Genomic DNA, 14,133 nt, shown 5'->3' on the forward strand with positions numbered 1-14,133 from the left:
AGTCTTTGCCTGGTCCAGATTTTTGGTGAGTTGGGAGTTGTTCCCTGATTTTTATTTTCTTTTACTTTTATATTTTTCAACTATCAAACATTTGTTCTTCCACCCCCTTGCCTTGCACTAAGGAAAAAAGAAAAGCAAAATCTTTGCTATAATACATACAATACATAAAAAAAATACTCCTTTATCAATTTTGCCCAGAAATGTCTCTTCTGCATATTTAATGTTCTTCCCTATTATGATCTGATCTTTGTCAAAGGCGGAAACCCCTAGACCTTTTGATCAGCAGGGGGATTCCTAGAGATTTTTAATTAAGATGCCCTTGGTCTTTTAGAAGGGAATCCTATCTTTTCTGAAGGTCCCAGTAATTGAATGTATTTTTCATCTGAGATCCTGACCTGGTACCTGTTTTCAGGTTTGTGCGTCAAGTGGAGGCTGGATGAGCACATTTGGAGGGATGTTCAGATATGGATTAGGAAATTAATGTTTGAAGGAAATAAATACTGGGAAATCTCCAAGTATAAAGTAGTTGGGGTGGAGGAGGCTGTGAACTGGACCTCCTTAAGTTTACTTTTAACATTGAGATTTTATATTATTTGGAGGTTTATTATATCTATTATGTTAATAATATTAGTATGTGCTGAGTCTAATATTGCAGTCTGATAGTGATTCACATGGATTAAGGGACATAGATGTGAATGATTTAGTGTGATTATGATATACCAGCTTTATACCTCAGGATTTGGGACCCCTTCCTGCACTAGAATCTTGAAGTGCACTCTTCCCCTTCCTTGGTAGTAAGCCATTCCACTGGCTATGTTCAGTACCAGTAACTACTTTAGTGATAAGAACTATCAGAGAATAAATCTATAAAAGTTTGAAGTTACCAAGGGTAAGGAGTATTCAGATCAGTTTAACAAGTATTATGTGCTTACTCTGCAAAGTTACACACGTGACATTTTACAAGACACAAATGTAACAGGTCCTCCTTTAAGGAACTTAGATTTTACTGGAGGAATGATCTAAATTAGATGTCTAGTTTAGATCACACTTCCCTATAGCTGCTTCTGTCTCCAGCATTTGTTCACCTCCTATCCCCATCTTAGGCTAAGTTTTTCCTGAGATCCTTTTAGAATCATTAACTCCACCAGGTTCTGAGTCCTACTCTTGAGCTTGAATGGATGTACAGCCTGTTTTTAGATCCCTTGTTTCTGGAATCAGCAGATCAAATGACACCTCAAAGCAAGGGCAACAGTAATGCACTAAGAAAGCAATGAAAATTAAAATGACTTGAGAACAGCCCTGAAAATGAAGAATAGTTTCAGAAGGGGTATGAGACAGTAAGAGATACAAATGTAGAAGCTTAATGGCACACAAAAATTTCTGGATTATACAGGAGATGATGAGATTAAAGCTATCAAAGGACAAGTAACTACTCTCTATATGTGTAAGAGAAAAAAAGATGGAGAAAAGGTAAAGATCAGGGTCATAGAGGAGACAATGAAATGGGAAGCCAATTATATTTGAGGGGTATAAACATGTATATTGAAGTCTCCCTAAAGGGGCTGCTAGGTGGCACAATAGTCCAGCAGTCTGGAGGATTTGATTTCAAACTGTGGATTCAAACAGTTACTAGCTATATGACCCTGAGCAAGTCACTTAACTCCAATTTTTCCAAAAAGAAAAGACATCTGTGAGCCTGACAAATAATCTGAAGGGTCAGTAAATCACCACCAGAATCTCTATAGGACGGTATATTTAGATAGGGCAAAGTGAGTTAGATATAGAGATTAGGTCAGATCTGCTGATTCTAGAACCCTGCTACAAATTTGGGATAAAACTCTGGGCCAGGAATCAGCAAGATCTGAATTCAGATGTGATCTCAGATACTTATTAGCTGAATGATTCAGATCAAATCACTTTACCAGTCTCAAGCTCCTATGTGTAAGGATTATATTAGCACCTACCTCAGGGTTATTGTGAGATAATAATTATTATATCCTGGCTGGATCCCATGGCTGCCTAGTAATCTTTACTCTTCCCTGATTGATTGGTGCACTTTTTATTTTAAGCCTTTTCTTATTTCTTCAAGTCATTGATATTATCCTACCCTTTTCTTCTAAGCAGATTTTGTTTCATATTCTACCAATAAAAGACAATTTTTGTGATCTCCCTTTCATTTCTAATCCTACATCTCAAGTACCCTTAACATTTCATTCTTTCTTGCAATCTCAGGGACAAAGCTAATTACTGATCACATCCCCTGCAAACTCGCATGGAAGCTTGCATTTTTAAATTATACTATCTTTCTAATCTCCAATTTCTTTTTATCCAGTTTACTTCCTTGATACATGCAAAAATGCTTACAAACTCCTTTAAAAAACAAAACAACTTATTGTGGCATTAAAAAAACAAACTACTATACTACAAGTTTTCTGCTTTTGATAAATTCCTTAGGGGGGGGAAAAACCCGTCTTTATTTTCTCACAACCTCATTTTTTTTTTAAAGAAACAAACTTTTATTTCTCTGATTTTTTACATTGCAATTTGTGTTTGACAAAAAAATAAAATCTCTGCAAAAACAAAAGAACCCCCAAACTCCAAAACAAAACCCTCTCCACTTTCCAGCTTGATATCAATAGCGTCTGTTCATTTTCTTAAACTTCTCATAATGATAATCATCAGTTGCTTTTTCGTTGGGGGGGCGCTTGCGATTCGGAGGCGACCTCTCGGCTTCCGGCTTCTCGGTATCTCCCACCCGGAGGGGTCGAGTTTTCGGCTCTTCCTTGTGCCTCCGGACTGGGGCGTGGAGCTCTTCATGATAAAAGCGGTTGTGCTGCACGTAGTTCACAGCCATGTTCGTGGGAACAAAAGAGGTTTCGCTGTCTTTCTTTTTGTTCCGCTGCTCGGCCAGCAGCCGGGCTTTGGCATCCTCGGTCGAAATGATATTTTTTATTTTTGCCTCAATGCCTAAATCCACTTCGGGGATGCCGCTCAGCATTTGGTTGGACAGCATCTCCTCCGTTTTCTTGGCGGACGAGACCCGGATGCTCTCGGGGAGCTCGTAGAGACAGTCTTCGGCATTCTTCAGCTTTACTTTCTGCTCCTCGTTTTCCACGATCCCTTTCCTCTTCTTGAGTTCCGTCTCTATGTACTTCATCATGTCGGCGTCCTCATCCCTCCGGTTGGTTTCGGCCGAAAATGATGTTCCTAAGTTGAGATCCTCCTCTTCGCTGATTCTGTCCTTGTTTCTTTCCTTAAGTTTCTTCATGTCCACCATTCCACCGGTCTTCACCTGAAAGGGATCGTCCACCAGGGCCGTCTCTTCCTGCACTTTCTCCCCAACCAGGAGGGCTACTGCACTCACCCCGTTAGGTCGCCTCCTCAAGCTCTGAACTTCTTTGGTTTCCTCCAGTTTCAGCCGGACCTCCTCGCTGTCCTGCTCGTCCGACTCCGACTCCGAGTCGGCGCGGCGCCTGCGGAAGGTCTTACCTGCCCGCATGATTCCCCGCGCTCGGGATTCCCTCAGGGGCCGCAGCAGGGAAGCCTCTCACCCTCTCCGACCAGGGCACTAGGTCCTAGGTCCTAACAGGGGCTGGTGACTAGTTCCGGCGCAGGCGAGTGAGGTCAGAGGGCGCGCAGCGGCCCGTCCTGGGGGTGGGCTCTCGTGGGGGGTGCGCTCCCTCCAGCCCCTCCCGCCGCCCCCACTGACTGGGAAAGGCGGTGAGAGGGTGGGGGGCAGGGAGGAGTCCTCCCGCACGGCCTCCCGGAAGCTCCGCCCATAGCCCGTCTAGGTGAATGTGGTTGGGCAACTTCGGCTCCGGGGCCGAATAGGGAAGCGCCTGTCCTTTACTTTCCAAACTTTTAATGTTGATTGTTTGTCCTCTGGTTGTTTGTCCGTTCTGGAAGAGGACCATGACATCAGGGAGGGGATGCCATGACATGCAAGTGAATTGGATTTCATTAAGGAAGGCTGTGCAGGTCACCTCCCCTCCAGAGCCCTCTGGGTCCAGTGGCCAGATATAGATCAAGCGACTGGAGATGGGCTTAATGAAACGGGAGACCTTCGTCTCTTTAAGCTAAGGTCTTCAACAGGTCTCCCTTTGGCAGAGGCCGCCCCATTCAGTGGTTAAGGCTGGGTAGCAATCTGGGCAAAGAAGCTCCTCTTTCACCTAGTCTCCTCCCCTCCGCAACCTACATAAATACATCTCGGAAGGGAAGACCTGCGGGGTTTCCGGCCAAAGCCGAAAAGACCGCTATTTACCTTCAAACTGAAACTGCTTTCTCCAAGGCTACCAAGTGTGGATCGCTGAGCCCAAATCTTAGTGTTCTCTCTGCAGCTCTGGATACAGCAGACTACGACTCCTGCGCGTTCTCCTTGAGAATAGATGACTCCTGGACGTTTCTTCGACCTAGAAAGTTGGTTCTCTTCCAGAAAGAGGGACAAACTTAGAAAATTGCTGCTTCTTAGTCTTTTTGTTGTATCCTCATTCATATCTCTGTCCTATGAATGGATATACCTCCAGCATCTGACCCAGGGATTCTTTCTCTCTCTCTTTTTTTTAAGGCAATTGCGATTAAATGATTTGCCCAGAATCACACTGTCCCAGGTCTTCTTTCTTTTTTCTAAACTCTTTTTTTTTTTTGGGGGGGGGGTGATCTCATAACTCCTAAGAGATTAAGGATCATTTCTAGTCAGACGATTCTCTCTCCTGCTACTGGAGACTTGCATTTGAATGCCTCAGAGGCATCCCATAGTCAATAATTCCAAAACAGAATTCACTTTTCTATTCTTATAAGCCAATTTTTCTTCTATTTTTGTTGAGGATTCCTTTATCTTTCTATGTTTGAAACCTCTGAGTCATCCTTAGCCCTTTTCTCCTTGTGACTCATATCAATCAATCACCTAGGCTTGTTGAATCTGTCTCTAAGATAGTATCCGTGCCTATCTCTTTCTTGATCATTACTCTAGTTCAGACTTCACCTTTTTTGGTGGGCTATTGCAATGCTTATCTAATCAGTAACAATAATAACATAATTATTTAACTAGATTCCTTGTTTTTAGCCTCTCTCCTCATGAATCTGTTTGCACACCACTGCTAAGTTAAAATCTCTGAAATACAAGTTTTTTTTAATTCTATTTTGGTGGGTAATCAGAGTTAAGTTAAGGGCAATGTCTGAGACATAATTTGAACTCAGATCCTCTTGACTCCAGGCCTAGTGTTCTAGCCATTACACCATCTAGCTGTCTTGAGACACAGTTTTGAGCATGTCACTCCTCTGTTTAAAAACTTTTAGTGGCTCCCTGTTATTTCTGGGATAAAAAACTCATGTGTTTGGTATTTAAAGCCTTTGACAATATGGCTCCAGCCTATTTTTCTAGACTGAATACACATTGCTCCCTATCATGAACTCTTTTTTTTTTTTTTTTTTAATTTAAATTTTTGCTGAGACAATTGGCATTAAGTGACTTGCCCAGGGTCACACAGCTAGGAAGTGTTAAATGTCTGAGACCAGATTTGAACTGAGGTCCTCCTGACTTCAAGGCTGGTGCTCTATCCACAGGGCCACTTAGCTGCCCCTATCATGAACTCTTATGTTCTAGTCAAACTGGAGTTATGAGTATCTAGCCAAATATGAGAGTAAAGCCTTTACTTGTTACTTTTTTACAGGCTATTTTCTTCATCTGGAGTATATTCTTTCTTCAATTCTGTCTCATACAATCCTTAGCTCTCTATGACTTGACTGTAATGATATCCTAAGTGAAACCTTTCCCAGATTCTGCCACCCCAATCCTGTCCCCTTGCAATTACTTTCTATATATATTGTATTTCCTTAACTGGATACATACTGTTTTACCTGGGAAAGGTAAGATCCTTAAGTTCGAGACTGTTTCTTTTTTGTTTTTATATCTATAATTCTTAACACAGTTGCTGCTACAGAGCAGTACTAAATAAACTTATCTTGATGCTTGACTTGGGATGACTTTGATTTGCAACCCAGAGTGTACCAAACACAACTCTGTCTCTTCTAGTAGAGTCAGGTCTGCTTGATGGTGACTTGAAACATATAATTCCAGTTGTTAGCATATGTGTACAGTCATTAATCCCAGAGTCAGAGAAGGTAACCAGATGACCAGAGTACTATTGCCCACATATGCAGGCACTTTTGTCATTCTGTTCAGGTCAAGGAAATATATTATGTGATGTTAACAATTATTTGACTGGAGAAAGGTCATGAGCATCTATGATTTGCTAGGTACATGCTTACCAAATATTGTCTGGAGGAATGCTGAATTGTAAATAGTTCTTAAGGCTCAGAAAGGAGGTCATGTGGAAGACAAGACTTCTTTGTCATTTCCTTCTGCTTTGGATTGAATACTATGGATATAGCAGGAAGAATGATACTAAAAGCAGTGAAGAACTTTATGATAAAAAGGCTAATTCCCTTCACAAGCAAAATGCATTTCAGCTTTCCAGACTTATTACTTTTTTCACTTTTTATTCTCACTATTTTTTATTAAAATTGATTGTTCCCCACAAATGTCATTCCATGTCTCATCTCTGACTTTGCTCAGGGTGTATTCTATACTGGAATGCACTTTGTCCTCATATCCATCTCTTAGAATTCTTAGCTTCCTTCAAAACTCAGTTTAATCTCCTACAGCATCCCTTTCCTGATCTTCCCAACTGCTAGTACATTTTCCCTGCCCCATCAACTCATTTTTGTGCAGGTTGATTGGTTGTTGTCTTTTGTTCTTGAAGAGGATTGAAATGTCATTTGTATTTTGGAGTCAAGGTTCTGTGTTTCCAACTGTGACTGATCAGACTAATAATATGAGTGTGAAAGTTACCCAGGATGGGCACAAATTGTACATAAGAACATTGAAAGTAGAGTTTCTGCTACAGTTTCTAACATGTAGTAAGTATGTAATAATTGCTTGCTGTTCCAGGTGAGATGGTCTCATAAACAGTGCAGAGGACCTTCCACCTTTATTTCAGCAATGATTTATTTAACAAGAGCACCAGATCAAGCAACACCTCTCAAATCCAAAGTGATCCTTCAGGAAGCTAATTCATCCAATTCAGACAGAAACAAAAAGATGGCCAAAGGCTAAGAGCCCTGGAAGAGGAAACCGTCCAAAATTTCTCCTCTCAGGGAAGTCCCAAAAGCTTCCTGACTGGAAAAACTCCAGCAACAGTGAACAGTAGTATGACCAGAATTGTTCCCAGAGGGTACAGAAGAAACAGGATCCTGATCTCAGAAGCTTCAGAGGGAAGAGAAGACTATCCATTGTCTTGATTAGGGACCACCACACACAAAACTCTGACCTCATAGTAAAAAAAAATTTTTTTAATGGTCTTAAGAAAAAAAGGAAGAAAAGGGGAACTATATTAAGGAAAAACTGAGAAAGGGGACGGACTATCTTGCATAGTCAGTGAATGTGGGATGAAGGGTATATAAATGTAGGGGAAGGGATGATTCAGTGTGATATGAATCTCACTTTCATCTGAGCTGAACAAAATGGTTTAACACAGTTTCACATACATAGTCACATAGATTTTTGGTGCACAAATATATTAACCCTCAACAGGAAAATAGGGATAATAAGGAAGGAGGATAGTTTAGAGGTAGGATAGGGATGGTATACAGAAAACAAATTCTAGGGTGGCTATGATGGATCATGAATGGGAGATTAAGAGGAAAAATAATAAGAACTTGAGATGGAAACTAGTAAGGAGAAAAGAAGAGGAACAGTGGGGCAAAGAGATCACTTCTGTTATAGTTCACTAAATGTTAAACCAACTTTTTTTTACCATCACCTTTGTAAAGAGAAGGTAGGGAGCAAAGAAAGGGAAAAAAAGAAAGGTCAGGATGGAGGGAAATACACCATTGATAGTTACAACCACTGCTGAATTATGGGACCATGCTGAGAGGGAGTACTGAGACCACCTAGATCTTTGATGCACAATAAGTTTTCTGCCATGTTGCAGAAAAACCATTGTTAAGCAAGGAGCATTGATTTGTGATCGTAAGCCGAGTGAGCTGCTGAATTGCTAAATTGTCTCTTCCCATTAGTGATACCATGCACATGCAATGCCCATGAGCTGCTTCTCTGGATGGTGATTGGGCCAATCAAGCTTGCAAAATTGTATATCAATAAGGCTGTACGGCATAATAAACTGGAACTCTGTTCATCCCCTATGAGTCTCCCCCCCCATTCATCTTGCCTCTGAGATCAAAGGGCTCATATTATTGAGCTCTTAAAAGATGGCCGTAGCAACTGGCTCCTGAAATATTTGAAGGGAATAAAATAGTAGATGGTCTGCTTACATGAGGTATTCTCCTTTGCCCTCTAGAACAACCTCACGTATATTTGCATCTGTCCTCCAGATCTCTTCAGAGATTGTATGGGGTGTCCTGACAAGAAGCTACAAGCATAGTAAAAAGATGTATAGCTTGTGTACCATATTCTCAAAGACTTGTAGAGTTGGGGACTAACTCCAGAGGTGACAGGCCAAATGATATATGGCAAATGAATGTTACACATATGGGAAAAAACATGCATTCATGATACATTGACACTGATTCAGGTTTTGTATCTGCATCTTCTCAATGAGGGAAAACCGCTTCACATGTAATAAATCATCTATTCCACTGTTTTGTCTCTATGGGTATCCCACATATCATTAAGATTGATAATGGACCCTCATCTACTTTAAAAATATTAAAATAATTCTTACAGGAATTCTCCATACATCATATTTTTGGGATTCCTTACAATCCTACAGGACAGGCCATTGTAGACAGGACTAATCAGACCCTCAAGAGATAGGATTACTAAGAAAAATATAGATAATAATAAGTATATAATATATATGATATAAGTATAAAAATATTACTTAAACATTTGATTCAAATGATTTAAATCAAGCTATGAAATACTCTCTGGTGAAAATAGACAGAGAATCACTTAAAGATGACACCCATCTTCATTAAGAAAGCCCCCTAAGAACGAAACCATAGTAATGAAAAAGGTCCTGAAGGAGGGACTTTATAAGGTTCTAATGTGGTGGCCAGGATATGCTTGTATCTCCACAGGAGAAAACCTTCAGCAGACACCTCAAAGTTGTCCATAGAACTGAAGAGGAACAAAGGAAGAAGAGGCAACCGTCCAAAAGGAGGATATGTGCCTCCAATTCCACTAGTAATATGTTTTCTATATATATGGGTTTGTGTTACATACAATCAGGAATGGCAACAGAGACCAAAAGGTGGGCTATCATGATGAACCCACCATGGCCTAGTATTGTCTCATGAGGGGAATGCATACCAGATGCAGTGCTAACAGGAAATGCATCCCGACTAATCAGGGATGAATTTCACTTTGAGAAATGCAATGGAACTATGGCAAAAGTAAAGTACAACTTTGCTGGACTTGCTAATAGGTTTCCTTTGTGCTGGTCTTGAAGAAATAGTACCTATTATGTACAAGTGAAGAACATGACTTTAGAAAGGACAGCTTCGGGTATGGGGCGTCATGTGACACATATACTGGGCATGCAGGGGATGCCCTCTCATAGAGACACCCTCATCCATGTGGAAGGGTTGCAGTGGTGTGTCTACATAAAGGGGTCATCAGGCTGGCCCCTCATATCTGTGTGCCGTGCCCATATTCGTACTTGTTATACACTTGCAAACTGGACATTACAATTGAGGCCTGAGGCCAAAAAGATGACAGTCTTCCAGTACCTGTTTGGGTACCTTACAATAACAATGCCTTTAAAGGTTTATGGAAAGCACAAGCCTCCATGGGACACATTCTGGTCACTCAAGAATTGGGCCGGGTTTGGCACATGGAAAAACACCTTGGGCCCTGGTTCTTGGACAAATGGCCTGAGAATTGGATACCAGTTCTATACTAAAGCCTGTCTGGGAGGGAAATATGCATTTATGTGGGAAGACTCTGTAACTGTTACCAAAGAAACATTAGATTTTTACAATGTTACTTGTTGGAATTGAACAGTTAGTGATTGCTTAGATACTGAAACTGAAAATCAGACTGTATTTGTGATCACTAGAGCTCATGTATCAATGCTTCCTATCAAAAGTGAGAAATAGTATAGTACTAGGACTGATCATATGCTCAATACCATCATAGAAAAGAAGGAAACAAATCTTAGTCCCATTAGAAAAAAAGAGATGTATCAGCTGTGTCATATTAGATATCACTATGTAGGTTTCACTTATAGTTTCATCAGTCTTTCTAATGTACAAAACAGCACAGTACAAGCTAGATATATAGAGGAACTAGCCAGGAATGTCTCAGTGGGTTTTGCCCGACAAGCTAAGATAGATGAACAATTGTATCCGATGATAAAAGAGAAGTATCATTGGAAATAGGAGCAGAACTGGAGTTATTGAAACTCCAGGCTCTATTACAAAGTGATTACAGATATACAAAGGTTGGGTAACTCCTTTTCTATATAATCATACAGGTCAAGATTATGTTTGGGGCAGTATCAAGAGTCATTTGAATGGTTTATTTCTCAATAATACAATTGAAGATGACAGAAAGTCTATATAAATTAGCATCTGACATAGAGAAAGTTTCTCATGAAGATTTGAATCCAGATAAAACTGCTGAAAAAATCATACATTGGTTTGATAATACTTCTTCATGGTGGTTAAAATTAGAGTAATGGATTGTCCTGTATGTTGTTATGTTGTTACTGCTTTGTTGTTGTCCTGTAATAGTAGGATGTTTTTATAGATCTTTCTCCACTATCCTTTCAGAGGTTGCAGCTCAAGAAAGGGCCTTTTAATCTAAAAAATAAAAAGGGGGAATTGCTGAATTATGGGACCCTGACAAAAGGGAGTATTGAAGCCACCTTTGATGCACACTATATTTTCTGCCACGTTGCAGAAACCATGGTGCAGAAACTCCCTTGTTAAGCCAGGAGTATTGATTTGGGATCGTAAGCCGAGAGTCACAACTAGTGGCTCCGTGAACAGGAATACCTGAACGGGGCCTCTAACCCTTGAGGGAGCTGCTGAATTGCTGGATTGACTCTCCTCCCATTGGTAAATAGCATGCATACACAATGCCCACAAGCTTCTCTGAATGGTGATTGGGAATTTTCTACTGTTCATGTGCTGATCACGCCTGCAAAAATGTATCTCAACATGGCTGTATGGCATAATAAACTGGAACTCTTTTCACACCCTATGAGTCTCCCACTTCTTTCTTCTTGCCTCTGAGATAAAGGAGCTCATATGCCATGACCTCTTAAAAGACGGCTGCAACAAACCACAAATAAGAATGGGGGTGATATCACCCATCAAATGAAAGAAGGTAATAGTATAATTTAGGAAGCAGAGCCCAATAAGTTATTTACAAGAAACATAGCCTCACACAGAATTGTACTAAGGGGACTGGGTTAAATTTTAATTATATTATGAATATTATGGAATATTATTGTTTTGTAAGAAATGACCAGCAGGATAAATACAGAAAGGTTTGGAGAACTTACATGAACTGATGCTAAGTGAAATGAGCAGAACCAGAAGTTCATTGTACACCTCAACAATAATACTATATGAGGATCAGTTCTAATGGACATGGCTATCTTCAACAACGAGAGGATCCAGATCAGTTCCAATTGATCAGTAATAAACAGAATCAGCTACACCCAGCAAAAGAACACTGGGAAATGAGTGTGGATCACAACATAGCATTTACACTCTTTCTGTTATTGTTTGCTTGAATTTTTGTTTTTCTTCCCAGGTTATATCCCAATATACTTTTTAATATATTTGACATGTATGGGACTATCTGTCATCTAGGGGAGGGAGTGGAGAGGAGGGGAAAAGTTGGAACAGAAGTTTTTGCAAGTGTTATTGTTGAAAAATTACCCATGTTTTGTCAGTAAAAAGCTATAATAAAAAATAAACTGATCGTGCTTAGAAAAAATTTTAATTATACTTCAGTTGAATTTAATCTAATTTAATTTTTTCAAGTGAATTTTTAAAAAAGCAAGGATAACAATTATAACTTTAGAGAAAACAACCATATAAATGTACAGGATTAAAACAGATAAACAGGGAAACTTCATTCTTTTTCAATTCACCATGAATAACAAATCAATATCAATATTTAATATATGAAGGGATACCTAAAGATAGCTGGGTGATGGCTCTGGATATAATGTTGGTCCTGGAATCAGGAAAACCAGAGTTAAAATCTGGCCTTAGATACCTTAGATACCTTAGATTATGATTGGGACAGTATCAAGAGGCATTTGAAGGATTTATTTCTCGATAACACAATTGAAGATGACATAGAAAGTGTATATAAATTAGCTAAGTGACCATGGCTAAATTTCTTAATCTCTGTTTGGCTCCATTTCCTCTGTTTTAAAATAGGAATAACAATATCATCTACTTTCCAGGTTTGTTGTGAGAGTCAAATGAAATAATATTTGTCAAGTGCTTAGCACAGTGCCTGATTAATAATTAGTACTTAATAAATGCTTATTTCCTTCTTTAATATCTAATTGCACTGAATGGTATAGCTTTTGAATATTTCCAGGAGGATAGGTTATATATATATATATCACTAGGAGATTTAGTGGATGATATTGGAGGTGGAGTCAGGAAGACCTGTGTTTAAATCCAACTTTAGGCATTTATTTGCTGTGTGATCAGGCTAGGCACTTAATCTCTGTCTGTCTTAATTTCCTTATTTAAAAAAATAGGAATAACAAAAGTACAGCCATACCTCAGAGATATTTGAGTTTAGTTCTAGGCCACCATAATACAAGAAATATAGTGATAAAATGAATCACATGAAAATTTTCCAGTGCTTATATTATACTATACTGTATTCTATTAAGTGTGTAATAGTCCAAACAAACTCCATATATGCCTTAATTTAAAAAATTCTTATTACTAAAAATGCTAATTTTTATCTGACCCTTCAGTAAATTGTAATATTTTTGCTGGTAGATGTCTTGTTTCCATGTTGATACTGATTGATTAGCCTGGTGGTTGTTGAATGTTGGGTGGTTGTGGAAATTTCTCAAAATAAGACAACAATGTGTGTGACCCTGAACAAGTCACTTAACCCCAATTGTCTTAGCAACTCTAGCCTACATGAAACCTGAAACCAGTGATACTGAGGATACAGATCTAGTTTTCTCCCTTTTCTACACAGTTGTAATTCCCATTCTCAAACCTTTTATCTATGCCCTGAGGAACAAGGAGGTGATGGGAGCCCTGAGGTGTAAATTAACAAAACACCTTTGAAGTCCTTGACTGGTCCAGATTTGCTTGGCTACCTTTTTGGTGAGTTTAGAGATCTTACTGATCTTTTATATTTTTTAAGTTAAATTTTATACTTTTAAACTATCAAACATTTTTATTTGTTTTTCTATTCCCTGCCCTCATGGAAAAATAAAAAAAAAAACTTTGTTACAAATATATAAATTAAAGAAAACAGATTCTTATATTGACTTTGTCTAAAATGTGTGGCTCACTCTTTCTTTTTAGTGTTCTTTACTTAGGATCATGACCTGATCTTTGTAAAAGGAAGAAGGACTTATACAATCTGGATATCTAAATCTTTTGCATAGTGTGGTAATTCCTGGAAGATGATGATTGAAATGGGCCTCATCTTTCAGAATGATATCTTTCCTATTTTGAAAGTCCCAGAAATCTCTGTCAATTTTCATCTGAGATCTTGATCTGGTAGCTGTTTTCAGGTTGTGCTTCAATTGGAGGCTAGATGACCACTAATGATGTTCAGATATGGTTAGACTACATGGACTAGGAAGCCATTATCTGAAGGACATAAATATGTATGTTGAAATTTCCAAGTATAAGGGCTGTGGTTGGGCTGGAGGAGGCTGACCTCCTAAGATTACTTTTAACATTGAGATTTTGTGACATTATTTGGGGATGTTGAATGTATAACTGTATTCTGAGCTTAGTGCTGTAGTTTGAGAGGGATTTGCATGGACTAAGGGACATAGACATGAACAGTTTAGTGTGATTATGATATCCCAGCTTTAACAGACTTCAGGATTTGGGACCCCTTTCTGTATAAGAGCCTTGCAATGGAGACTTTCCCTTCCT

At 39.2% G+C, this 14,133-nt stretch overlaps 1 protein-coding gene across 1 annotated transcript; it reads right to left on the reverse strand.

The window, feature by feature from the left end:
- Positions 1-2,492: 2,492 nt before the first annotated feature.
- LOC141544204 (splicing factor C9orf78) lies at positions 2,493-3,734 on the reverse strand. Its single transcript, XM_074270099.1, has one exon. It carries the CDS (start codon positions 3,497-3,499, stop codon positions 2,633-2,635), a length of 867 nt encoding a protein of 288 aa, XP_074126200.1. The 5' UTR covers positions 3,500-3,734; the 3' UTR covers positions 2,493-2,632.
- Between the last annotated feature and the right edge of the window lie 10,399 nt (positions 3,735-14,133).

This window comes from Sminthopsis crassicaudata, chromosome 5 (genome assembly GCF_048593235.1).
Source record: "Sminthopsis crassicaudata isolate SCR6 chromosome 5, ASM4859323v1, whole genome shotgun sequence".
NCBI classification, from domain to species: domain Eukaryota; kingdom Metazoa; phylum Chordata; class Mammalia; order Dasyuromorphia; family Dasyuridae; genus Sminthopsis; species Sminthopsis crassicaudata.